Source organism: Copadichromis virginalis, linkage group LG10 (genome assembly GCF_057382275.1).
Source record: "Copadichromis virginalis isolate Kocher_CV1m ecotype Utaka linkage group LG10, C_Virginalis_male_GT1.1, whole genome shotgun sequence".
NCBI classification, from domain to species: domain Eukaryota; kingdom Metazoa; phylum Chordata; class Actinopteri; order Cichliformes; family Cichlidae; genus Copadichromis; species Copadichromis virginalis.
The window spans coordinates 13,121,932-13,146,510 of record NC_140627.1 but is presented as its reverse complement, the minus strand read 5'-3'; the positions used below and the strand labels follow the sequence as shown (position 1 = coordinate 13,146,510).

At 38.9% G+C, this 24,579-nt stretch overlaps 1 protein-coding gene across 2 annotated transcripts; it reads right to left on the bottom strand.

The window, feature by feature from the left end:
- Nucleotides 1-873: 873 nt before the first annotated feature.
- thoc2 (THO complex 2) lies at nt 874-24,472 on the bottom strand. Of its 2 annotated transcripts, XM_085469903.1 has the most exons (39): nt 24,312-24,468; nt 21,764-21,819; nt 21,160-21,251; nt 20,703-20,754; nt 20,513-20,583; nt 20,239-20,360; nt 20,011-20,144; nt 19,221-19,381; nt 18,969-19,061; nt 18,634-18,789; nt 16,959-17,131; nt 16,559-16,754; nt 16,413-16,451; nt 16,152-16,282; nt 14,282-14,383; nt 13,520-13,604; nt 12,866-12,959; nt 12,662-12,742; nt 12,467-12,563; nt 12,021-12,138; nt 11,735-11,914; nt 11,430-11,594; nt 10,841-11,116; nt 10,500-10,641; nt 10,050-10,207; nt 9,523-9,651; nt 9,300-9,431; nt 8,999-9,183; nt 8,207-8,382; nt 7,903-8,005; nt 7,336-7,721; nt 6,976-7,034; nt 5,402-5,437; nt 3,308-3,433; nt 3,103-3,169; nt 2,847-2,992; nt 2,672-2,748; nt 1,941-1,987; nt 874-1,849 (listed from the first exon to the last, which is right to left on the bottom strand). In XM_085469903.1, exons 1-38 carry the CDS (start codon nt 24,374-24,376, stop codon nt 1,960-1,962), a joined length of 4,689 nt encoding a protein of 1,562 aa, XP_085326029.1. In that variant the 5' UTR covers nt 24,377-24,468; the 3' UTR covers nt 874-1,849; nt 1,941-1,959. The 2 variants fall into 2 exon arrangements, 1 of the variants encoding a protein (XP_085326029.1); XR_014922496.1 differs by lacking the exons at nt 874-1,849; nt 1,941-1,987; nt 2,672-2,748; ... (1 more) ...; nt 3,103-3,169; nt 3,308-3,433 and having other exon boundaries at nt 5,932-7,034; nt 24,312-24,472.
- Between the last annotated feature and the right edge of the window lie 107 nt (nt 24,473-24,579).

Here is a 24,579-nt window from a genome sequence, read left to right as displayed (position 1 = left end):
CCAGATGGTATTGCATCATTTTTGACAAGATCCTCAACACCACTGACTAAAATGCAGCATAAACCACATCAAAGCTTCCGCCACGTGTTACAAATGGCTGTAGTCACTGTTGCACGTTTCTCCTGACCTCTTCTGTATATATTCAGAATTTGAAGCATTCAATACAACTTTATTTAGGCACTGTATACTGTCAAGACAATACAAAAGTAATTCGTCACTCCATCAGATCTGTTGCCACTGATATTTCAGTCCAGTTCTTTTGTTATTACCTCAGATTGTTCTGTTTTCCTTCTGTAAGAATGGCCTCCTGACAGCCACTCTTCCATTAAGAACATTTTTGAGGCTTTAAAAAAACAAAAACAAATTCCTACTTCTTTAGGTCATGACTTTCAGATATTGTTCATCTGCAGATGTTTTGATTCAGAGATCCTTCACTTGTCCAGCTGGCTAAGAGCTCTTTGAGAATCACATTGTTGATGCAAATAATTATTTTGTCTTCCAAATTGTGTTCATGGATGGACTAAAAGAAATGCAACAGATGGATGGTGTGCCTAAAGATACTATTTAAAAGCTTAGCTTTGCTAAGCTGTCTGTTAATGTAGACATATCACTGGTTCATCCCTTGAATTGTACCTTTTTATGCTTAAATGATCAATAGGTCAGTGTGAAGTAGCTTAAAAAATTAAAATCTAAAGTCAATTCTTTATACACTTGACTATTTTAAAGTATAATACTGTAAATTAAGATGTTTGTTTTACCCCCCCCCCCCCCCAACCCAGCTGAGTGACTGGCCTGCAGATAATCCTCCTTATGCATGTCCTTACATTCATGGCAAAGAAAAGAAGGGAAGATAGACACAATATCAAACTGACACACTAGGAAAACTATTATTTATTGTTTTTGTTGTTGTTTAAAAAAAAGAAAAAGAAAAAAAAAGAGAAAAAGCTTACACTCATTGAGTACAGCAGATAAAATCTCCAAAAGTCATTTTGAAACAGCCGTATTTGGAGTACAGAGTATCAGATTTTGTGTGTGTGATTTTTTTCCTTTACAATTCTACATTTGAATCAACGTCAAACTGACATTTTTATAAATTATGTAAAAACCTGTTTAACACGAGGGGGGAAAAAAACCAAAAACACAAAAGAGCTGTATGGGACATTTAAAAAAAAAAACAAGAAGTACAGAAATAACATGATGTGAATTTCATGTTACCCTCTTTATTATTGTACACAATATACAAACTGGTTCTTTGTATCATTTTACTCACATCTACCGTCTTACTCGGGTTAAAAGGTGGAGATAAATAAATAAAAGTATCTACGTATCTCAAAAGGATATGAGGTAAGTGAGCATGGAAAGCATGTTAACTCCAATAAAACAAGCAAAAAGCAAAAGCCCGACACTGTACAAAAAAGTAGACATTTTCAAGCATAAGATTATTGAATCTATGACCAGATGCAACCAAGAGATCATTTCATACAGTAACCACATTTCTAATTAGGATAATAACACTGTGATTACGGCAGCATGTTGCGCCCATATCAAATAATAATAATAATAATAATAATAAACAAAAAACAAACAACAAAACAAAAAACGGATACAAATTCACCAAGAAAAAAAAAAGTTTCCGCTGGTTTACCGTTGTTTGAAATGGAAAAATAATGAGGTGATCTTTAAGTTTAGATGAGTAGAACTAACAAGACTTGAGGTGGAATTTTTACAAAACGAAAAAAAACTAAAAAAGCCAATCAGGCCAAAAAAAAAAAAAAGAAGAAGAATATGGGTTCACAACAGATGGAGTTGCAGATGTCTCGCAGATAAAAGCACAGCTTCTCCAGTTCCGCTGCAGCACGTGGATCGAAGAGGAAGAGAACAAACCATGAGACACGGAGCAACGGTTAAAGCCACTTACAAAGAAACTGTATGTGTCTTACCTTCACTAATTAGTGCACATTATCTGTGCTTGTCAGAGGATTTATGAGTACGACTGTTAAGGAAACGGTGAAATGCTCAAAGATGAAACAGCTGCTCATAAAAATGTAGTGACGAGAAAAGTCTTTAAAGGTTGTTAAATGAGTGCGTGGCAGTGCTGAGAAAGTCCTCTAAATAATACACCGACAAAAGAAACCCACAACTAACTGCAAGTGTGTGTAAGCCTGCCTGATATGAGGTGTATAAGCAAAGGGACTGGCACACTGGCTCTTTGAAATGTCCATCTAGAAATATGAAGTTGAAGTCACATGATCAGTTTAGACTGGCGCACTGGGCCAGAGGGGAAATAAGCCGACCACTAAATGTTCAAATAAGATGAATCAAACAGTTCAATGCAGAGGTTAAGAGCGCCAGTTAAAAACAAGCCAGCGGGGCTTGGTTGTAAGCGTAAATGTGGCATCTGCTGCAATCCTTATTGGATCTGAGTGTTTGTGCGGACACATAATATACTAAAATGAATGTAATTATCCCATAATAGAAAACAAATTCAGTGCCGCGAACAGCTATAAGTATCTTTGAAACGCTACTTAACTTGATAAAAACTGTATTTGGCTAAATCAGTTAACTCCATCTACACTGGTCGGGATTTACAGTCTGAAATAAAGACGGCAATTTACGAAGAGTTCATTAAAATCACCTTCACACTGAAATGTCGCTTTATATTTAAGGATATTGCTTTTTCTCTTCCTTTCCTCCACTGCTGTCCCTCTTCTCTTTCTTTTCAGACTTCTCTTTGTCATGTCTGGACTCCTGCAGCACAAAAAGAAACAGAAAAAAAAAGTACATAATGACAATAAAGTCCTTTAGTCGACGGCTCAGGAGAGTGCGCGACAGCGACTGAGTCTGACCTTCTTGCCGCCAGAGGACGTCCGCTCGGGTTTCACAGAGTCGGCCTTCTCTTTACTGGATGATTTGGATCTTTTGCTCTTCTCTTTCTCGGCCGACAGCGGGGAGTCACAGGAAGGACTTGTGCTCTTGCTGTTTTTGGAGGCATCTAAGAACAAAATGTTGGCTTATATTAATTTTTATTTTATGTTGTCCTTGTTTGGCTGAGAGCTCCTTCAGATTTAAAAAATAAAATAAAGACAAAAAACAAACGCTTACTGGTCCCATTCTCATCCTTTCTGCGTTTGGCTTCTTGGCTCGTCTCACGGTCGTTGACAGTGTGGTCCTGATAGACAAATGACATGATTTAATAATAACTAATATTTCAACTATGTCCTTGTTGCTACTGCCTCTCCCTCTAATATGAAAACTAAATCTGAAAAAAATCCATTTCACATAGTTGATGAGGCGGTTAGACACTGACTCTCTTTCGCTCTTTCCGCTCTTCTTTCTTCTCTTTGGATCGGCCTTGTGTGTTCTCTGAGTCTTTCTTCTCCATCTCCCTCTCTCTGCTCTTGGACCGGGCAACTGAATTGAAGTTCATGTGGTGCTGGAAGAACAATTACATATGAATAGAACAAAACAACTCAAACAGACAGCAGTGCCTTTATGTCAAGTGTTAGTATAACTTTAAACATAATACAGCACTGCAGGGGGGGAATATGCCAACAATGGTGGTAAAACAAGTAGAAAAGTATTTACTATTGTACTTTTCCTAATCACTCTACATTGATGACATACTTCCAAATACTGACTGGTATTCAGTCATGTGACACGTGACTACTAACTGTTCAACAAAGAGTTCACAGTGGCTCAGAGTGGGCTGAGATCTGCATTTAGACTAAGGTGGAGTTGTTTGTCATTATGAGAACAACAACGAAAGAGTCCAAAGGAGAAAAACCATCTGTCAACTCATTTAAAGTCAAGTTAGTTTGTGATTTGTTTGTTGCAGTATGACTGACACTCAGTCTGATAGTTCTATTACATAACCCGAAAGGTATGTTTGACACAACATGCAAGGGATTCGCTTTCAGTGAGAGCTATGAAATATACTTTTCAGAGCAGTTTGAAAAGTCTTACACCGTCTTTCAATACAGGAGTTACAGCACAAATGTTGATAAAGGGCTTATGAATCTAGATACATAGGCATGCGAACACATCTTATAGTCTTAAGTCAAAGGCTGACATTATAAACATAATATAGGCATCACTGGTGGCCTGCGGCCAACAATGACGTGGATGAGGCAAGTTGATTGGCTAGCAGCTGACCAGGTTTCCACTGGTGGATTAACTTGTGAAGCAAACTGGCTGAAATGTACCATCACTATTAAGTAGTTTTTTCTCATTAACATGTCAATAAAAGTCCTTCATAAAAATGTTTGAATAATTTAAATATGAAGAACCCAAAGGTAGCTGCAGTGCCTTTCTAGCAGTGATGCCTGGAGCATGCTGGGGTGAGCCTACAGGGCAGAGCATATCCCACTACATTTAGTTCAGTTATCATTTTTCCACTAATATAGATTTATAATATGAAACAGAAATCCCCTAATAAATTAGTTATAATACATTAGGCTATCAAAGTAATGAAATTACCTTCATTTGAAGTTGGAGGGTAGTCTAATCTACTGGCTCAGAGGCAGAGTAGGAAAAAATGTTATCCTGAACCCATTATAATGAATAACTATTAATTAATAAAACAATCTGCGTTGATTAAGTTTTAAGATTCACAGATTCTTTATATTTATGATTAAAAATATAAACCTGTTACAATCAGCTGGAAATGAAGGGACACTTGAGTTTATATCTACTTTGTCTTGATAAAATATTGCTGTCCAACAAGAAATATGGCCCTATAACTGCACATAGTACTCAGTAACTGATGGTTTTCATTATAAAAGTGTACTGTGTAATGCTACATATATTAGTTATAAATTTTTAAGGACACAGCCAGCTGGGACTTCATGTTATTGTCTGGTATTTAATTTGCCCTTGCTGACATAAAAAGAGGTGAACAAGGTGAAGATACTTCAACAAAACCTGAACATAGCAGCATTACGGTTTGGTATTTATGGCTTTTTCATGTTTTTTGTTTTTTGTTTTTTTAAGGTCTGCAATGACTTTACTTATTATTTAGGCAATGAAGCTAATGATTCTAGCAATTGACTAGAACCATCTTTTAAAAAAAAAAAAAAACCTTAAAGTTGCTGCTAAAAATCATGAAAATGAATACAAGTCATGTCTAATTCACCTAAATGCAGTCTTTAGCTGATGCAGTCTAGTGTAAGCTACATGCACACTTCTTCCAAGTGGCAGGTGTAGTTTAGCAGGAAAACATTTTCTACATGAAACTGCACATTACAGCTTTGGCAGTTCACACGAGCGACTATTTTTATTTTATTTTTTAAAGTGTGCGAAAAAAAGACCGAATCACATGATATCAAACACTTTTTCATGTGAAAAGCTGAAGACGTTTTTGACTTGTGAACAAAAAGCTAGGAATAGAAGAGTTAATTCAAACCTTGGATGTGGACTCCTTGGGTTCGATGCTATTGTCCTGTAGGGATGAATGGAGATGACAGATGAGCTGGGAGGGGGTGGGGGATTGGGAGGAGGTTGTCAGACAGCAGCAGAGAGTTGGAAAAAGGGGTTGGGGAGGTGGGGAGTTGGGGCTGGCCGGACCAACAGCACACTTCTCCCTTGACCTCTGACCTTCAAGGACTAAGGCTTTGACAAGGTTATAACATAGAGGAGAAGTCATCATCTGGAATTGCAATATTTAAAATAGAAAAACCCTGAGCATATATGAAATAACTGCTAGTCTTAATACTACAGACATGTCTGACCTAAAATAGAAGTCCTACACCACAGCTGGTTTTCAATACATCTAAAGTGCAAGTGCTGAAAGTAATGTGTGTGTGTGTGTGTGTGTGTGTGTGTGTGTGTGTGTGTGTGTGCGCGTGTGTTTGTATATAAATATATAAGACAAATCACTCAATTTCTTATGTGCTTGATTGCATCCCTACATAGGTAACTGTTGCTGTCACTTACAGTTCAGGAATGGAAAAGACACATGGAGCCTATTTCTCTGGTGGAAGGGTAAATTAAAGACCTATCACAAGCTTCCAGTGGTTTGGGCAACGCTCCAGACGATTCAGGCTTCGCCCACTCTCTCCCTCACTGCCTCTCTCTTTGCAGGGGTGGGCTTATTTTCTTCTGTATTTTTGGTAGATTGAAAACTGCAACATTCACATTCTCCGTTGATCTCAGATGCTGGTGGCTCTGGTTTTCGACTCATTGCTTGCCAGGAGGTAGTACAACTGAAGATCCCATTGGCTGGTAAGTCGTAGGGATAGCACTGAAGGGGGGGAGAGGGGACTCGGCAGGACTGACTGGACTTGCATCTCGTGACGTGCAGACTCCGTGAAGGACGTTTCAACAAGCGGAGATGGAAGAGGGACTCAGCTGCAGCAGAGGCACTCCTACAGCAGGGAAGATGCTGGACACCATCCATCTTTGTGCTGCATCCGGGGGACGTTGCGGGGTTAGCGAAATATTTCACATCACAAAAAACAGGAACTCTTCACAGCTCAGAAAAAAGGAGGGGGGAAAAACTCTTGGGCATCATTTCAAGTAGTAAAACACTGCTCCGGGTATGGGGGGGGAAAAAATTGCCTATGGAGCGCTCTTTATTTGGCAAGCCTTTTTTTTTTTTTCTTCAGGTGAGTATTATTCTCAAAAACAAAAAAAAACAAAAAACTCCACATGGAATATAGAAATGCTTAAAAAATTTCTTTCTTCCCAAGGCACACTGATTGCTTTCATTAATATGAAAATAGGTAAATATTTCAATATGAAAATACTCAATATACACAATATTTTCTTGGCTAAGTCCTTGAGGAGATCTCTCCCAATTCTGCAAAATATCATGCGTATGTCCATGGAATGCTTTCCAACTCCCATGGCTATGGTTGGGATTTCCGTGTGCGACAATTCTCCTTTGTTGATCTTCTGGGCTGCTGGAATGTGCAACGGCAGGGAACGCTCCGGCAGATAGAGAAGAAACTGGCACAGCCTTCCTCAAGCCATACTAACCTTAACAGACGAGGAGTGGGACGGGGAAGCGTGACTGTCGAGCTTTCGTCTTTTGTGATCTGTGAGAGACAAGCCGAGCGACACTGGTGTTAATTTGTGCATTAGCGCCATCCATTTAATGTCTTACAAACATGCTACAAAAGGTAAGAAAATGCTGAATCTAAATATTTAATTTTACTTAAGTGAATTCATGTGATTTACAAATGTAAAGCATGTCAGCATCCAAGTGGACAAACTGTCGCAGAAGTAGAAGAATAAATGAGATGAAGTGTACGGACCTCGTAAGAGGCCTGACAGAGAAGTCAAAATGTTACGGCACACTTTCATGAGCAGTCTAACACCACTGGAACGGCTTCTTACCCCTCTCAGATTCAGCCGACTCAGATCTGGGACCTGGTGACTTGAGGGACCCGGCCACAGCACTCCTGTCTCCTTTCTCCTTGCTCTTGGCCTCCTTGACAGCATCACGCTCCCTGGACGGTTCCATGGGCTCCCCGTTCCCGGCTTTGACCTTGTCGTCTTTTCCACTCTTCTCCTCTGGCTTCACTTTCTCCCTGTCTGCCTTCGGGGTCTTCTCCTTACCCTCTCGCACCACCCGCTCCTCTTTCCCTGCCCTCTCATCTCTCTGCTTTTCCCGACGGTTCTCCGCCTTTGCCTCTGGTGTGCTGCCGGGTGTCTTTTCTTTTTTCTCTTTTTTCTCCTTCCCACTCTTCTCTTTGTCGTCCCGTTCTTTAACGGCTTTGGTGCTGCGGAGACATTTTTCCTTTTCAAAACCATTTCATTGAAAATGCTTCACAGAGAAATCTTCTGAATCCAACACTCAATTATATTTTATTTATACATTGCTGTATCACAAAACAAACTGCACACACTTTCAGCAGCCGATGAAACTGGTGGATTTTTTAAAGCTTTGTTTTATTCTCCTACCTGTTGAGAGCACCGTTGCCATTGCTGGTGGTCACTTTGGCTGCTGCACTGTTGGCTTTGTTCACTGGCTTTGTGGTCCCCTGAGATTTATCCTTGGCCCGATCTGCCCAAAAAAAATAAATAAATAAATAGTCGGACAGGGTTTATTAAAATTACAGGCTTTCATATTGGAACTGAAGCACTGAGTGTTTATGCTGCATCATTGTGGGAAAATAGTAATATAGACATACACAACAAAGAATTTAGTGTTTGTCAGATTAGAGAGAAAGGTGGTAGGTGTCACACTTTAAAATCCTTCACTCACCACCATCCTCTGAAGTCCCCTCCTCGGTCTTGCTTGTGTTAGTGGCAGGCTTGCCTGTGCTGCCGGGGCCGTTCTGTTGACTGGCAGGTGTGGCGCTGCGTGCTGGCTGCTCTTTGTGATGAAACTCATTCTCAGGGACCATGTGCACCTTCTGGCTTTTCAAGCGACCTGAATAACTGTAAGACGCATAAAGGGTTTGCAACAGCAGAGACAAAACTTCTAAAAGAACTTCTCAGTGTCACGCAGTGCAAGAATTAAACTTTTAGAAAGGGGTAAATATCAGGTAAAATAAGCCCCATTGTATATGTCTAATCATAGATTGCACACACACACACACACACACACACACACACACACACACACACACACGTATGTGCTGATCAATATCCAATACCAAACACAATTCTTTCCTATACACAGTGAAAACGTTCACGGAACAACATTCACTGCATATAGGATTTTTACTCAAATGTTTATAGAAATCCAGGTTCTGTCCTGTCTGCATACTTAAAACAATGGACTTGCTTTGTAGCTTTAATGGGTCAGTGGCATTAGGTTCTTCCAATTAAAAGTCACCTTACCACCCATTAAAAGGCTCAATTATCAACACTTAACAACTATCTCCACTCTAGGGCTAAAAATCAAGTGCACCAACCCATATTTTAACATAATCATCTCAGCTACAGATACAAGCTTCCACTCCTACATGTCTGATAAGAGTTCATAACCCCACTTCACACGATAGATGTTAACTATAAGCTCCACATAGAGCTGATCAGCACACAATGTTACCCCATTGCTAAGGCATAGAGGTCTGGTCGCTTATCCTTCTCTTCAAGGCAGATCTTGTGGACACGGCACTCTAGTGCTTGGCCCAGGTTCAGGACCTTCGGGTAGCAGGGCAGGATCTTGGTAAGTACTATTAAAATGTTCCTGATGTGGGTGTAATCTCCTGTTTCCAAGCAGTGAACGGATGCCTGGTTGGGGGAGAAAGAAAGGGTGAGATCATGGTTAAACACACACCATTAAGAGCAATGCTTAAAATCATTTGGACTGAATATAATAGAAGAGTAATGGTGAACAGACAACTCACTTTAGTCAGCATGTAATGCCATTTATGAACCACATGGCGGAAGTTTTCATAATCTAGCTGATCTGCTTTGTTTCCTCCATCAAAGCCTGTGGCTCTGAAGATGGTGAGGAAGCCGGGATAATTGGCACACTCCTACGACCGCACAAAAACAAGAAAGATTCACATCCAGCTCAACACGCAGCAGAAATTTTTCCAGGTACACAGAACATGTAGACATGGACACCTTCTCATAGATGGCACGGTCGCTGTGCCAGCGGGTCACCGTCTCCAACATGCAGCAGAGGAAGCGTCCATAGCGGTGAGACTCATTCTCCGTACAACTGGCCACAGTATAAATGATAGCAGAGAACACCTGCCAAGGGAACAGTGGACAGATTTTACTTAACGACTGAGGCAGCATGATCTATACATTATAATGTGCATGTATATTATTGGAAAATAAGGGGCAGTGCCCACACAAATTATGGTAAGTGTTCAAGCTTTTATGCTAATCATCATTCAGCTGAACCTTCTTAGTATATCACTTCAACCTAACATGATTCACTTGAATGGTTGAAGAACCACTCAATGATAAAGACTTTTTATTTTAATGGATTATTTTTACTCCTTCTCTTCTGCAGAGCGGGATGAATTAGAGCCTAGTTTATTAATCACATTATGAATATTTATTATTTTTCTTTCTAAAGCACTTTGGCTTTAAGAAGCTCTAAAAGTGGAGGTTAAATATTGTTGTCATGCGCAACCTCTTACCCGGTCGTAGCACAGTAGGGTGCAGAAGTTGGGAGTCTTCTGCTGATGGACAAGCTCAACGAATCGGGCACAGTACACCGCGTCGATGGATGAGAAGATGCAGCGAGGGAACAGGCAGAGCTGCAGGAACTTTGTTATGGTCTCATTTTTTGTGGATTCTGTCAGTAAGCATTTAGATTTGTGTTGGAAAAACAATGGACATTATATCTTCTCTCATGAATGATCCCATTACATCAGCTTTATTCCCCATTATTACATTAACTGACAGCCATGCAGCTGCTGGATGTTTGCTTAGTGAGAAATGCTTGTAAATAATGCAGCAGAATTTATATTTATAGCTTTCTCTTTGGGTCAAAAGAAAATTGATGCACTACTTTCTTTTCTTATTTAGAAAGACTGTGCACAAGCTGACTAAGATACATCAATACCACCAAACATTAAATCACTTACTGGCCAATAACCAGTTGTCTTTCTCCAGTTTGAGGCGGTGTAGAACTCTTTGGACATGCTCCAGCTGCTTCTTCTCCTCCTCCTGTAGTTTTTCCTGCAGTGCAGTGCAGCGTTCCTTCTCCTTCTTTTTCTTATTCAAGGGCTACATTGGAAATAAATCAAACAAAAAACAGTTAAATAAATACACCCAATTACTGATCACAATCATTTTACAAGTACTTCACACAGATATTATCTTAGTCCTTAGACTTTAGAAATTACACTGATTAAAATCAAAAACATCATTTCTGTAATAAATCTGCAATCTGCTGTCCAGCAACAACTCTCAAAAAGCTACTCACTATCTCAGGGTTCTCCTCAATTTGCTTGATCTGCGCCTTGAGCTTATTGACCTCACGCTCGTAGGCAGCATGTGGCACGGCCAAGTCGTACATGGTGAGGGACCAGAAGGTGGCGTAGAACTGAGGGCGGAGATCATCCCAGACCCTGGCTGGATGGAGCGATACCACAGCTTCATGCACCGGTGTCATCACCTGTTCACAGGCCGCCACATACTTGTGCACCTTCTGCTGCTGCCGATTACCTTTTTCTGCCTTCTTCAACTCATCATACTTAGACTGCATGAAGAGAGCATGAAGTTAAAGGACCCTGAATTTTTTCAAGTTAATAAACAATATCCATTTTAAGCAATTCAAGCAAAAAACTAAACTAAACTTGTGAAGAGACAGATATACCATAAAGTCTTAAAACTTCAAACTTAAACAACAAAGTTACTTTTTAAAATATTTCCATTTTATTCATAAGACTCGAGTTCAGTCAGTTTTCAAACCCACTTTTTGAAATCTTTGTTTCAATGAGGGAAATCAAGTCCATAAGGACTGAGACAATTCAAAGGCAGTATGTTGAAAAAAATTAGAGTGATCTACTCACCAGTATCTGATGGGCATACATTGGCCTAGACAAGAAGAATGCAGCGTCATGTGGAGTGTGGAACTGGTTACAAAGGATGTCAATAGAGGGAACCCGCTTGATGTAGTCCTCCGTGCTGAGGTTGGAGGCCAGAAAACCACCAAACTGCACTAGTGTGTCATGACACTGCAGGAAGTAAATTATTAATTATATATAGGAACAAATGAAACATAGTCTCTTAAGTTTTTGTTGTTAGATGTGTTTCAATTTAGTTGTCAAATGCAAGGTCAGTCAACTGTTTAATTTTACTGTGAGAGGGTGAGTACCTGGTCATACAGATGTCCAACAAGTTTAAGATGTTTCTCTCCACCCTCCAAGAAAACCACGCCGTTTCGTTGCTGGGCCATGAGTAAACACAGCGGTAGTGCTAGTTCGTGATCCAGAAGCACCTCCTTCAGACGCTGAGACGACTTTTTAGTGTTTCTGATCTGGCCGAAGTATCCACCCTGCAAAGAGAATCAGACTCATGATCCGTGCACCTGCGCTGAGATTAAAACAACGGGCTCAAGAAATCTTACAGCTCTTTCTAACGAGACTGCATTAGTCTCATACCTCGGCTTTGAGTTGCTCGCCTCCCGTCATGGCTTCTAACTGTTCCGAGGTCATCTCATCGGTGATCTCAATGCCAGCCATTTTCTGCACCACTTCTTTCAAGATCAACAGGTCAAAACTGCAGTAAAAAGAGTGAAGTTCCTCATATGTTTAAATAAGAAACATATAAAGCAAAGTAGACAATGACCGCCAAAAACAACCACATGCTCATCTCCTTAAAGACATTTTATGATATTTTTAAAAGTGGGATTAATTAAATCTTTTCTGATTTCTCGGTACTGATATTACAAGTTGTACAGCAAGTTTGTATCTTTTATTATTTGAAATGATTATTAAAAAATATTTTATCAGGCAAAGTAATATGAAAGAAAAAAAATCCAATGGTCCTTGGACTCGCAAGTTAGTAATTCTATGCCGTCTCTGCTAAACAGTTTGTATCCACTCACCTTTTCCCTGCTTTTAGTTGATTGGTGACATATTGAAGGAGGCCAGCCAGCTCAATCGGGTACTTTCTGAACACAGCTCCACACAGACTTGCCAGGCCTTGGCGTATCAGAAGAACAGGTGTTTGTTAGATATTCATTAAAATATCAAACAATTTCTTTTCTTTTTCATGCAAATGAAACCGTGAAGCCACTCACTCTGAAGCCACGAGGAGATGGTAGTGTCATCGTGCTTCATCTTTTCCTTCTCAGGATTGGCCAGAGCCTCAATTATGCAATCTGAAGACAGAGTTAAAAGGAACAACACAGACGGACAACTCCCTCACAACTCAGAAACGCACACACACTTGTTAACAAACTGAAAAAAGGACAAAAAAAAGAGAAAAAAAAAGTGTAGGATACAGGCCAAGACATCGTAGTTGAGGGATGTGAGGTATTTCAGGGAGTCGACCACGGGGCTGATGAGGTTGTCGTACCATTGTATCTGAGACAGGATCTGCCATAAAACAACGAAGGAGGAGGATGAAAAATGACATTACACATTACACCACACCTTATAGCATTTGTCACATATATAAAAAAAAAAAAAAAACTGTGTCTGAACACACTGAAACAGATGAGATGCTCATTTGAGCAGTCTTATATTGTGAGGTGCACTGATTTGTTAAAATCAGTCTCCCAGATGCAGAACAAAATGTCCTACTGATGTGTATGAACAAATTTCATTCAAAACATTTTGCTTTTTTCCATGCAAACATTTCCTGCCATTTAGTTTTTGCCAAGTGACTATAAATTTGATTAATGGATGTAGAATTTGCAAGCAGGACGCTAGACATGAGCAATTCCTCGAAACCATGTAATCGGAAACCAAGCCTGCTGTAGGACACAGAGAGAAATCTTACTGGCAACTGTATGGAATAGAAAAAAGAAAAAAAAAAAGGTGCCACATGTCTAGAGAAGTATTTCTTTACGGCCATAAAAATGCAGGATTGGTTGCTCTTTGTAGTTTGTGGACACACACAGTAAAATAAAATAATTGCAATAAAAGGGACTTACATAATCAAAGAGGATGGTGGGATTACTATGGCTCAGTTTTCCAATCTGCCTTCCAGATTGTTTCACGTTCTCTTTGGTCAACCGCCTGAAGAGTGGAGCAAAAAAGGAAAAGAAAGGGAGGACAGGGGAGAGAAAAGACTTAATAACACAAGATGACACAAAGAGCACTGTGAGCAAAAACTGTCACTTCTATAAGTTTCAAAGCAGTTGGAAAATGTTCTTACGGTTGTCATCTTAAAATAAGAGAACTGTTACTATTTTTTTCCCCAGTAGCAGGACAGTGTTAGGATAATTACTTGCCCAGCATCAAAAGTAAGTCCCCCTTTTGCTACAACATCCTCATGTTTAACTGTGCTTAAAACAAAGCTTCACTTGAAGTGGTTAACTAAAAACCAAACAAATCTCTGCATATTTCTATTAAATGTCCAACTTGAATAATAATACTATTACTACTAATAATAACAACATTTTTTTACACACACACACACACACACACACACACACACACACACACACACACACACACACACACACACTAAACTTTCATTTGCTCCTGCTTGTTTAGTGTCATGCAACGATAACAGTGATTAATATTCAACTATTATCCAAAATTTGTTCCTGAGTTTAGTAATGTACCACACATCATTGAAAGGTAATATGAAATTGACAGATTTCAGACAAAAGATTGATCAACACTTGAAGATTCAACAATATTAGATGTTGAAAAGATGATCCAAAGGCACAGAAAAACATTTTACTTACTTCATGATGTATTTGGCCCTATCCACGGTCTGAGCTTTGACTTTAACCAATAATGGATGGCTGGAATATGTCTCATTCTTCCATTGCCCATATAACCGATACCTTAGAGAACACATAATGAGAAAGCAAAGGTAAAAACTTAAAAACACCTGTAAGAATGGCAGTGTATGACATATTAAGAATCTACAATTTCACATCTATAAGAACTCAGACTAGAGCAGGGCGATATGACCAAAAATATTTATCACAATATACATTTGAAAATCTGCGATAACGATATAACTGACGATATAATTGACACTAGACAAAATACTTTACAACTCCACAACTTTATTAGTGCAAAAAACCCATCAATGTATTTTCACTGAAACAAGCAGCTGTTTTTTTAATCTGCATTAAAGTTATATAAAAATTAACAGTGCGAATGCAAATTCCTTGCTGACAGTTTAACCAAAAGGCATTTCCAGTGGAAATTGGCCGACATATCCTCAGCATAACCATGTATAATATCCACAAAAGAGGTTATACACACATAATACAGTAATATTATGTTGAAGCACAGTACGTATCACTCCGCGAGGCGCCTGCCTACGATAGCCGTAATGCTCCGACAATCCATCAAGCGCTGCGGCTTCGTAGCTTAGCAAGGTCGTACTAAAACATTTGACAGATTTTCGAGCGCCGTGTACATAAAATCGTTTCGAGGTCAGTAAACACAACCAGAATTCATACATAAGGCACACGGGATTATAAGGGGCACTGTCGATTTTCAGAAAAATCAAAGGATTGATTTTAAGTGTGCCGTATTTTCCAAACAACACGGTAATAACGACGGCCCGCTAGCATGCGCTACCAAAAATAGTGCTTTGTTGTGTATCTGACGGACGAAAGCCAAACCAGTTCCACACCACTGAAGCTGCAGCATTTTTACAAATCAATTCAGGTTCATCCATTTCATTCAATAATCCGCTTTCGCCCTTCTCATTCTGCGTCGCCGCCATGCTTTTTCCGCCATGTGCGTATGAAAACAAAGGCACTGCGCATGCACGTTTTACCCATATTCTATCGCAATATTTTCTTATCGTTGCCCAACATTATATCGGTATTACCGTTAAAGGTATGATATGGCCCAGCCCTAACTCAGACCACGCTTTCAAGGGAGTTAAGTTCATTAAACTTGCAGTTCAGAGCAGTTTAGGAATTTTCTTATGCATCTTATTTGCTCTTGTCAAGACAGCAACGTGAATGTCTAATTTGTATCACATGCTTCACAAAATTAAACCAATAATTAACCGTGTCATTTTTGAAATAATAACACTAACAAAAAATGTTTTAAATGCATCTGCACATTAGTACTATGACAACCCCACTGGCAAATGAGCTACAGTACCTGCCCATTTGTAGTATACAGGAAATAATTTCTTTTGACATTGTCAAGACGGATCAGTATGCAGAAACTTTCCCTGTATTTCAAAGTGCAACTATCATACGTAATCTACAAGTTTGTATTATCATCTGACAAAGTGACATGTACAACCAGAAGTAAAACAAATCCTCTGGGAATATGGAGCATCAGTGCCTATCAGCGCTGTGTGAAAATGTCCCATCAAAGGCTCTAAAAATAAAATTCTTGCACTGCTTAGAGGAATAGAAAAGTATATTGCACATAGAGCCACGGATCTCACTTTGCATAACCAAGCATTGTTTTAAGAACTGAGTGTGACTGTGTGTGGTAGTTGTTCTTTGGCAGCTGGTATACACCATCCTTGAGCGACGCCTGAGGGTTTATGAACCAACAATTACACAGCACCACATGCGGTGAGTGATACTATGGTGCAGCAAATGAGTGTGAGTCTGTGCGTGTCCTTACCTATGCTGGTAGGGAAAGAGTTTGAAGAGACCCCACAGCTCCTCAGACATGCAAGCATTGCACTCCATCAGAGAGAGTGACGGGAGTAGCACCTGGTCTGCAATACTCAGGAAACAGCTCAACAGTGTGTCCTACAATGAAGATACCATTAACATGAATAAGCTTCTCAAAGTTACATAAACTAAAAATTAACCCATTAAATATAGATAAATAAATAAATCAGTGTTTCTATAGGTAACAACCATGTGACTTTATGCTCACCATTTTGTCTTTCACCTCAGGTCTGTTATCACTTTGGTACTGAGACAAAACAAAACAAAACAAGAAAAACACAGAATAGCAGTCACAATTAGATGAAGGCTGCATTGCAGATGTGGAAAACAAATAGAGGGTGGTTTGTGGTGTACCTCTTTCATGAATGCCTTGCCAAGACGCACAATCTTGGCAAAGAGGATAGGGTCATGGGAGAGGTGAGGGCCCAGGTAGCAGAGCATGCTGAATGTGTCCTTCCTTAGGTCCTCAAAGCTCTCTGCAGGCTGAGGGGCCCGCTTGCTCCTTAGTGGGTGCATTACACATCCTCTTGCCCCTTTAGGAACACCAGCCCTAAAAAAATACAGAGGAGCATATCAAAGTTTGTGTTTAATTTCATATTTTTTCCCAAATCAGTTCTCCATGTCCCATGTCCCAGTGGGCTTGTACACATAAAACTGAGAAAAATTCAAACCAGCTGTAAAATAAGATGTACTTGTGCATTCTTTTGGCTCTGACTACACATGGTGTGCAGTAAATGAAACATGAAATCAGCACCTTCTGTAAAGAGGCTCCACAGTCAGGTGCACAAGCTGGCAGAGTGCCAGCGCGATGGCCTTGTGAGAAGTGGCATAGAAGGAAGGCATCTGGTCCATAATACTCTGGGCATGGTGCCAGTCTCCGATCCTGAGCAGCGCTTCCAACAGACCAAGCTTCTGGTTATCAGGTGGCTGTAAGCACAAAAAAATAAGAGCAACTAAGTGTCTGTCTATTGTTAAATATGCCAACGTCCAGTAACATTCACTAATGTAATTAAAGCAGACGCAAGAACTAAGTACAGCTGCTGTCACAAAACAAACTGACAAAGAGGCTGCACTAAGATGTTAGTGCCTTCAGTTGCACACCATACTTCTTGCCTCTTTATTTGCTGGCATCAATTGTTCTCTAGCCTACACCGTCACATAGGGCTGCTCGATTATGGCAAAAATGATAATCACGATTATTTTCACTGAAATTGAGATCTTGATTATTTGACGATATTTATTTAACAATAACAATGTATTGAATAATGACTTTAAAGATTGTCAAAAAATAATATAAAATAGTGTGCAAATACTGATAACAGTGCAAATGTTTGCAATATAAAAAATAAATGAAAAATGTAAACATCTATGTTAAGTGAACTTTGCAGTGTTGCTCTGTGGTGCAGCTACGACACTGTAGCAAAGTTTACACACTATGTCTACGACTCCGCGAACCCATAATGTTTCCACACCACTGAAGTATTTTTTACCTCTCTTTTCAACCAACAGCAGTCACTCTCCTCTCCAAATAACTTCTGCTTAGCTTTCCGAGCTTCCCTCGGGTCCTCTTAATTGTTGTGACACGTGTTCAAAATGCAGAGAGGTGCGCTCGATTTGCCACACAGAGCAGCGTGAGAGTAAAGCACGAGGGAGGGGCTAATAATCGGCTCAGTCATTTTTAATGATTGTTTTATAGCCCAGATCGTAATCGAGATTAAAATTCGATTAATTGAGCAGCCCTACCGTCACACACTGAATCAATGCTTTTGTTTGGAGAAAGTCAGAATTTTATATTTTAGAAATCAAAAAATAAGAACATTCGTTTGGAAACTGATATTTTGACATCTCTTTTATTTTATCCATAGCTATCAAACCTTGTTAGTACAGTAAAGTTCCAAATTTTTTTCTACTAAGGAACCCTTTAATGATTAAAAAAAAGCAATTTATACAATAAAATTAGATTTTTTATGTTATTCTCTTAGCAAAGTTACTCTATTTCAATCCAGTGAACTACAACGAAGCTTAAAACTGAGTATGATAAAACGCTTTAACTGAAAAAAAGAACAACTCAACTTAAAACTAAAATAATAATAATGTGAACTTTAAGAACTACTAAAATAAAAACATTTTTGCAATGTTCTGAACTTCAGTGTTCTGTAAGACACTGTCTGCATCATAATAACAAAAACACTCAAAATAATAAAAACCAAACTTAAAAAGGAACAGTTTAAACAATAAAAAAAACGAAACTCAAATCTCAAAACTCACTCTGGAAAGTAAATGAAGTAAAACCAAGTAAAATACACAACTACAGTAATTCTGCTCCAAGTAGACAGTTCTGCTACAGTTCCTTTTTGTATTGCATCACTTCCATCCATCCTGAACAGACCTGCATGCAACCGTAATAAGAAAAAAAAAACCTTCATCACCTTGTCATTTTTCTCCTCTTCCTTCTCTTTGTCCTTTTCTTTGTCCTCACTTTTCTCAGAGGGCAACACAACCATGACCAGCTTGCGAGCTATCTGCTTTGCCTCTGAGATGTCTCGTTTGTGCTCCTCTATGATGGCGGCATCTAGTGGCATAAGCTGGGAAAGCACGAAAACAAAACAAAAATTCAGTCTAGAGGCGATGCTTTGTCCACAAGAGTCACAATTAACATATTTGAACTAACAGTAAATTTAGGCATATATGATCCATAAGCCTAGATTTAGTTGATGTTATAACTAATGTAGTAATTAGCTGGATTTGCAGGTCTCTTCCTTACATGTACGTAAAGATCTTCCAGCTCTATCAGGTTATAGTGAAGGAGAGCAGCAGCAATATGGTAAAGTGACTTTGGGGTTTCCTCATTGGGCTCCTGAAAAAGAACATAAATCAACAAAGAAAACAGAAGTGATAAATATGATTCAGAGATTACAATTATAGGAGACATTTTAAAACACAGGTAATAACTTTGAGGTCATTTACTATACTGCTAGACACAGTCTGGCTTCTTTTATTTTTATGATGTTCTTACCTGGTAGAATTTGAACTTAAAGCCCAGGATGTGGCAAAGGGTGAGAGGCTCACACATGTAAGACTTGATGAGGGACAGGAAGAACTCATCTTGGTCAGATCGACTCTCATACACCTCCAGAATTATGTCCAATACTCGGTTGGGGTCTAGGTTGAAACATCCTGCAGGCAAAATAATCAGGAAAACTAAGCAGCCAAAAAGGAGAACTTAAAACAGCTAGTCCACAAATTCTGCTGCTATAATGCAAGGTTAACACAGAACAGGAGAGCCACCGGACCTCCTTGCGGTAGGGGACAAGGATACAGGTTTTTATTTTTAGGTCACCCCTCTGTATCTGAACTGCCTTGTAATACTATTCCTTTGATCTCAGACTGATGAAATCCAATATTGTTAATTTATCATACACTAAAGTAACCACACATTCAATTTAAAATCATCACTATCCTGATGCATAATATGTGGTAGAGACACTGAAGAACATTAATAAAAAGTACTGAGTTTATAAAGTCTGGTTAACAAAACTGATGCTGAAAACAAAGAGCCACGACACTGAATAATGGCAAGAAAGTGTGATTTTTCAAAGCATTTTACAGTGAAGCAGACCTTAGATCATTTGGATTTAAAATGTAATTACTTTATCATTTAATCCTATTAGACAACAGGAAAACATAATCTCTCCAGCCATGGCTATCAGTGACAGAGAGAGAGATAAAAACACCCTTAAGAAGTGTGTAAACGATAACAGAAGCACCATGTGTGAAGCAGTGACAATGAAAAAGCAGTTTGTTACCTATGAGGGATTTGATGCTCTCCAGAACAATATGGCTGGTAATATTCCCCGACAGGTCTTGGCCTAGCTCAGTGATTAGTTTGGCGTAGCCCTCGTTCTCCTCTCTTAGCAGGTTAAACTTTTGCTGTTTGTAACTGAAAAGAAAAAAAAGAAATGTTACACAAATCTTGAAAGGACTTATGAAGCACCTTATCTATGCCTACATCTTTATCACATTTCTATACTTACAATAGTTTAGTCTTGATTTTAACAATTTTCTGATTGAACTGATGGGCTTGTTTTATAAGTCCAAGGGACTCGAGAGTTTCTGGATCCAGCCTCTCTTTCAGAATGGCTTCAGGGACACAAAACTGGGGGGGGAAACAAATTTTTAAAAAAGAGGCAAGTAATTAGTTCATTTTCGTACGTTATTAGAGACACGACAGTCAGTAAGGCCTCTATAAATTTAAATAGAAAGTGGCATACAATTTGTTCTATCAGCTGATAAGAAAGTAATACTTACCAAACATGCTCCGACCAGCTGTGTGTAATGGTCACGTTTGTTTTTTTCTTCCAGTGCACTAGTCTCTAAATCTGTGAAAGTAAACAAACATTAAAAACAAACAATAAAAACATATCAAATCAGATAATGTCGTCATAGTACTAAAACAAACAATCAAACAAATAAACAAACTCAAAACCAGAAAAGTTACCTAGTATACTGAACACATCTGCTAAAACTGATGGCATGTCTTCTCGGAGTTCCTGAAAACAAACCAAAACAAAAGATAAGTAAAAATGTTTAAGGCTTGGCAAAATCTATTGTTACGAGGTACAAAGAAGCTCTAACAACACAACTCCTGTGAGTGGGTAGATTTTGTTTCTTTAGTATCTGTAATTTACCATCATATCTTTAAACAGACGTATAATTACACAGAAATACTGAACACATTATGTGCCAAAATAAAACGATAAGTGTTTATACACCTGACATACAGAACTTTATACATAAAAACAAAATTTGAGATGTATTGCTATCGGGCTAATAATGTTAAACCATGAGGTGGTAATAAGAACCCCCCCCCAAAAAAAAAGAAAAACACACAAAACAAAAAAAAGCCCAACAACAACAACCTTGAGGTAAAAACAACAAGCTAAAAACACATGTACCATCATGTCCCCAAGGACGCTGGTGACAAGATCCAACTTGAGGTTCCCCTGTACAACTTGCCAGCAGAGCTCATATAAGGCAGTCTGTATGTCTGTAGGGGTAACAGATAAAAGCACAAGCCAAGTTTTACATAATACTAAAATAAAAAAAGTAACTGAGAAATAATTCATAACATAAACTAAAACATCAAAGATTAGTGTAAGTGATTCAATGCAGTTGAATAAACAAGGAAAGTATTTCCTTTACTGTCACAACGTGATAGTAAAATTTGTCCTTTTGGACATAAAATCACTTGATTACAGTGTTATCTGAAATTTTGTGACATGTGTCAGCACACACACCAAACAGAAATCTCCACATGGGCTGCTTAGTTCCCTTCTACCTTCCAGCCATTGTTACACGTGGATAGTACCGTGTTTCATTGATTTAATTTTTTTAAATCTACTTATTATTTAAATTTAAATAATTTTAAACCTTTTGCATTCATTTTGGAAACTATGAGAATTCCCAAGGTGGACGTGTGTACATGAGGAGCAAGCTAAAATACAGTGACAGATGCATACAAGAAGAGTATTAAAGGAACGAGGGTCACACTCAACTCACCTTTAATTTCACTTCCATGATCTGCTTTCTCTGTAAGGTCTTTGCAGAGTTGTACACTATGAAGTAATGAGAGAATTCTTTTTTAGATTAAACTAGGATACATAAACATGATGATGAAAACCCTTATAAAGCTCAATGAACGAACCAGGATGCATGAAAACTTATTTAAATCCGTTTGTTCAGTGCCAACAATTTCTACATAACATTATTCTTGTAATATCCCATTCACTTCCTCCAAGTTATATTTCTAAACCACATAACACTATACCTTTATTTACACCTTAATCCAGTCTTAACATTACACCACAAAAAGCTTTAGGTTTATCCTAATTATCAATGTAGTAGCTCAAGAAATATTATATTACCTACATTGTCACTACACGAGTATTTATGCTGAAACTGCTGTGTTTGTATATAACAATAGCACTGGCTCTTATGTTTGCTGGATTGATTACTGACTGAATCTTTGGGCGGGACAACCCTTACCTTCTCTGTTGCCAAACGCTCGCACAGATTTATAGTTAGTATTTACTGAGTGCCATGTTTCTCCCTCTTAAATTGACTGTGATAACTTAGCTGGTGGATTGAAAGACTTAACGGTTCACCCAGTTGACAGCTTGACTGGTCTTAAAATATCAGAAGTAGTGATGACAAAGGCAGACTAATAGAGCACGTTCTGCCAGGCACATCCCATTTATTAAAAGGTACAATTACACACACTGGAGCACACTAGCTCCTTTCCTCTGTAAGAAACGCAGCACAGTCCATCAGCTTAACTGTTAGTGATAACAGCTTGTCAGGTGCTAAACACACTGTGAACAAGAAATGCAAATGCTGCAAAAAGTCAGAGTTACAGCAAACGGACACCTTGGATTGCCAGAGCCTGTAAGGTCAAATGTGCAAAGCTGCTATTTGTATAATGAGGCTGACATAACATTTTCACCACTTTAAGCTAAACCCTGGTCTCTGGGACTGGTTAATTGCAACTCACCTGGCATAACTAAATAATATTTTTAAAAAAAAAGTAGATCCAGATGTCCACAATGTTTTATATCAATGAATTATATGGCTTAAAAATATTGGTTACGTAATAACAATGTGATACTTATCAACATGAAAACCACATTTTCATTTGCTGCCTGTCATTACAGAGGATGGCATCTCACTGTGCTGCCAAATCACACTTTCACTGCAATGTACTCAGCTTTGCTATAACGGGTAATTTGCCTTGATGGAAATACTTTAATAGTTACCCCGTAGTTGCAACTGTTTGGCACAATTTCCAGTTAAAGTACTATCAGTTATTGACACAAGATAGTGGAACGAGAGTTTGAGTTGGTGCATCCCACTGCAGGCCTTTCTTAAATATGCAAGGCCTACAGCACATAATCGTAGCTAGTACTGTGGATGAGCCTATTGTGTCTCAGCTCACAGGCGATGGCAGTACTCAACATTAATGCGTGAAATTATTATTCACGCAACGTTTTTCTTGTATTTTTTGTTCTGAAGAAACTAATTTTAAGATAACAGTCGCCGTACATCAAGGTGTTGGGAGAGGCTTTTACAGTACTGCTTAAATTATTAAGTTTAACATGTAATGTTAGTGATAAAGTTTACTCTGATAATCGAGATGTCTTTATACAGTACCAAGCGCACAGATGTGCATCGATGAATAACCTTGGCTATGTCCACAGTCTCTATGCAAACCTTACAGCGACTATCCTACACCAATATCTAAATTAACGCCAGCTAAGAAAAGTATGACGTTAGCTGTAGCTAGGTTAACATTATGATTAAAATATTCATCTCCTAAAATATATATCGTCAAATGATACGTTTTGTTAAACTGAATCAAAAAGCGTCATCTTTATTCTTCCAGGCTTACCCGACTAAACATTAAAGCATACGAAAAGGAATTCAACAAAACAATTACTGTAGCTAACGTTACGGCTAATCTGCTAAAGCGTTTTGTCAATGTCCGTTGTTTTCCCTCCACACGATTATTTAGTGTTAAGGTTTATAACAGGCTGCCCAAGGGGTTTTCTCGCCAGCTAATACTCGGTTGTCTGCTCGAAGTTGATAACTGCTAATTCCTTGAACTTTGGAAGTACATTTATTCCACTTTACTAGATAGTGCGATATCGAAGCAACAGAAGAGTATGCTATGTGTATGCTAGCTCGCTTAGCGTTAACAGCCATAGTGTTTACACATTGACGGCGAATCAAATGGGAGCGTAAAGCTAGCCTTACTGCTAGCAGACAGCATTAGCTTCCACGGTGACGTTCAAAGCCATTGACGTCTTCTTTTCACAAGTCTAACAAATTAACTGTATTCAGTACTCAGGAACTAAATTACATGTATTGTTTTTTTTAAGTAAGTGACACTTGTAAGCCACTTTAAATTTTAGCTGCTTGGCTCAAGCTAACACACCTAAAGACCGGCCTTATATTTGAATGCTAGCTACGTCATTCTCGATAGTTTTTATTCGTAAACAACGGGTAAAAAGATGCAAAATTCAACACTGCCTTGAAATTCAGATGCACTCACAACTCATGTTTTCCTGTTTTTTCCCAGTTTTTGATCCATTCACTAGGAAGGGTAAGTGTCGCCATCTTCCATGCACACAGCCCGGATGTCTAGTTTATCATCATGGCACACACAGGGTCAAATGTGGTGGTTAGCCGCCGCTGCTAGATCACTGGTGCATTGTGGGACATCGACAGCTGTGCGTCCGAGGTTTTCGCACGGAGTGGTGGTGATGGTCGTGTAGTCTTGGAATAAGTTTGATTCTCCACGTTGTACTATTTAACTTGTT

Bases quoted from the DNA above. Each gene is read 5' to 3' on its own strand.
- thoc2 (XM_085469903.1), bottom strand. From the start codon at position 24,376: ATGGCGACACTTACCCTTCCTAGTGAATGGATCAAAAACTGGGAAAAA. The intron at 12,743-12,865 runs GTATCCTACACT...CTCTGTCTTCAG, and splicing joins CAACTACGATGTCTTGGCCT to ATTGCATAATTGAGGCTCTG. The intron at 11,117-11,429 runs GTGAGTAGATCA...CTCTTCATGCAG, and splicing joins TGTATGCCCATCAGATACTG to TCTAAGTATGATGAGTTGAA.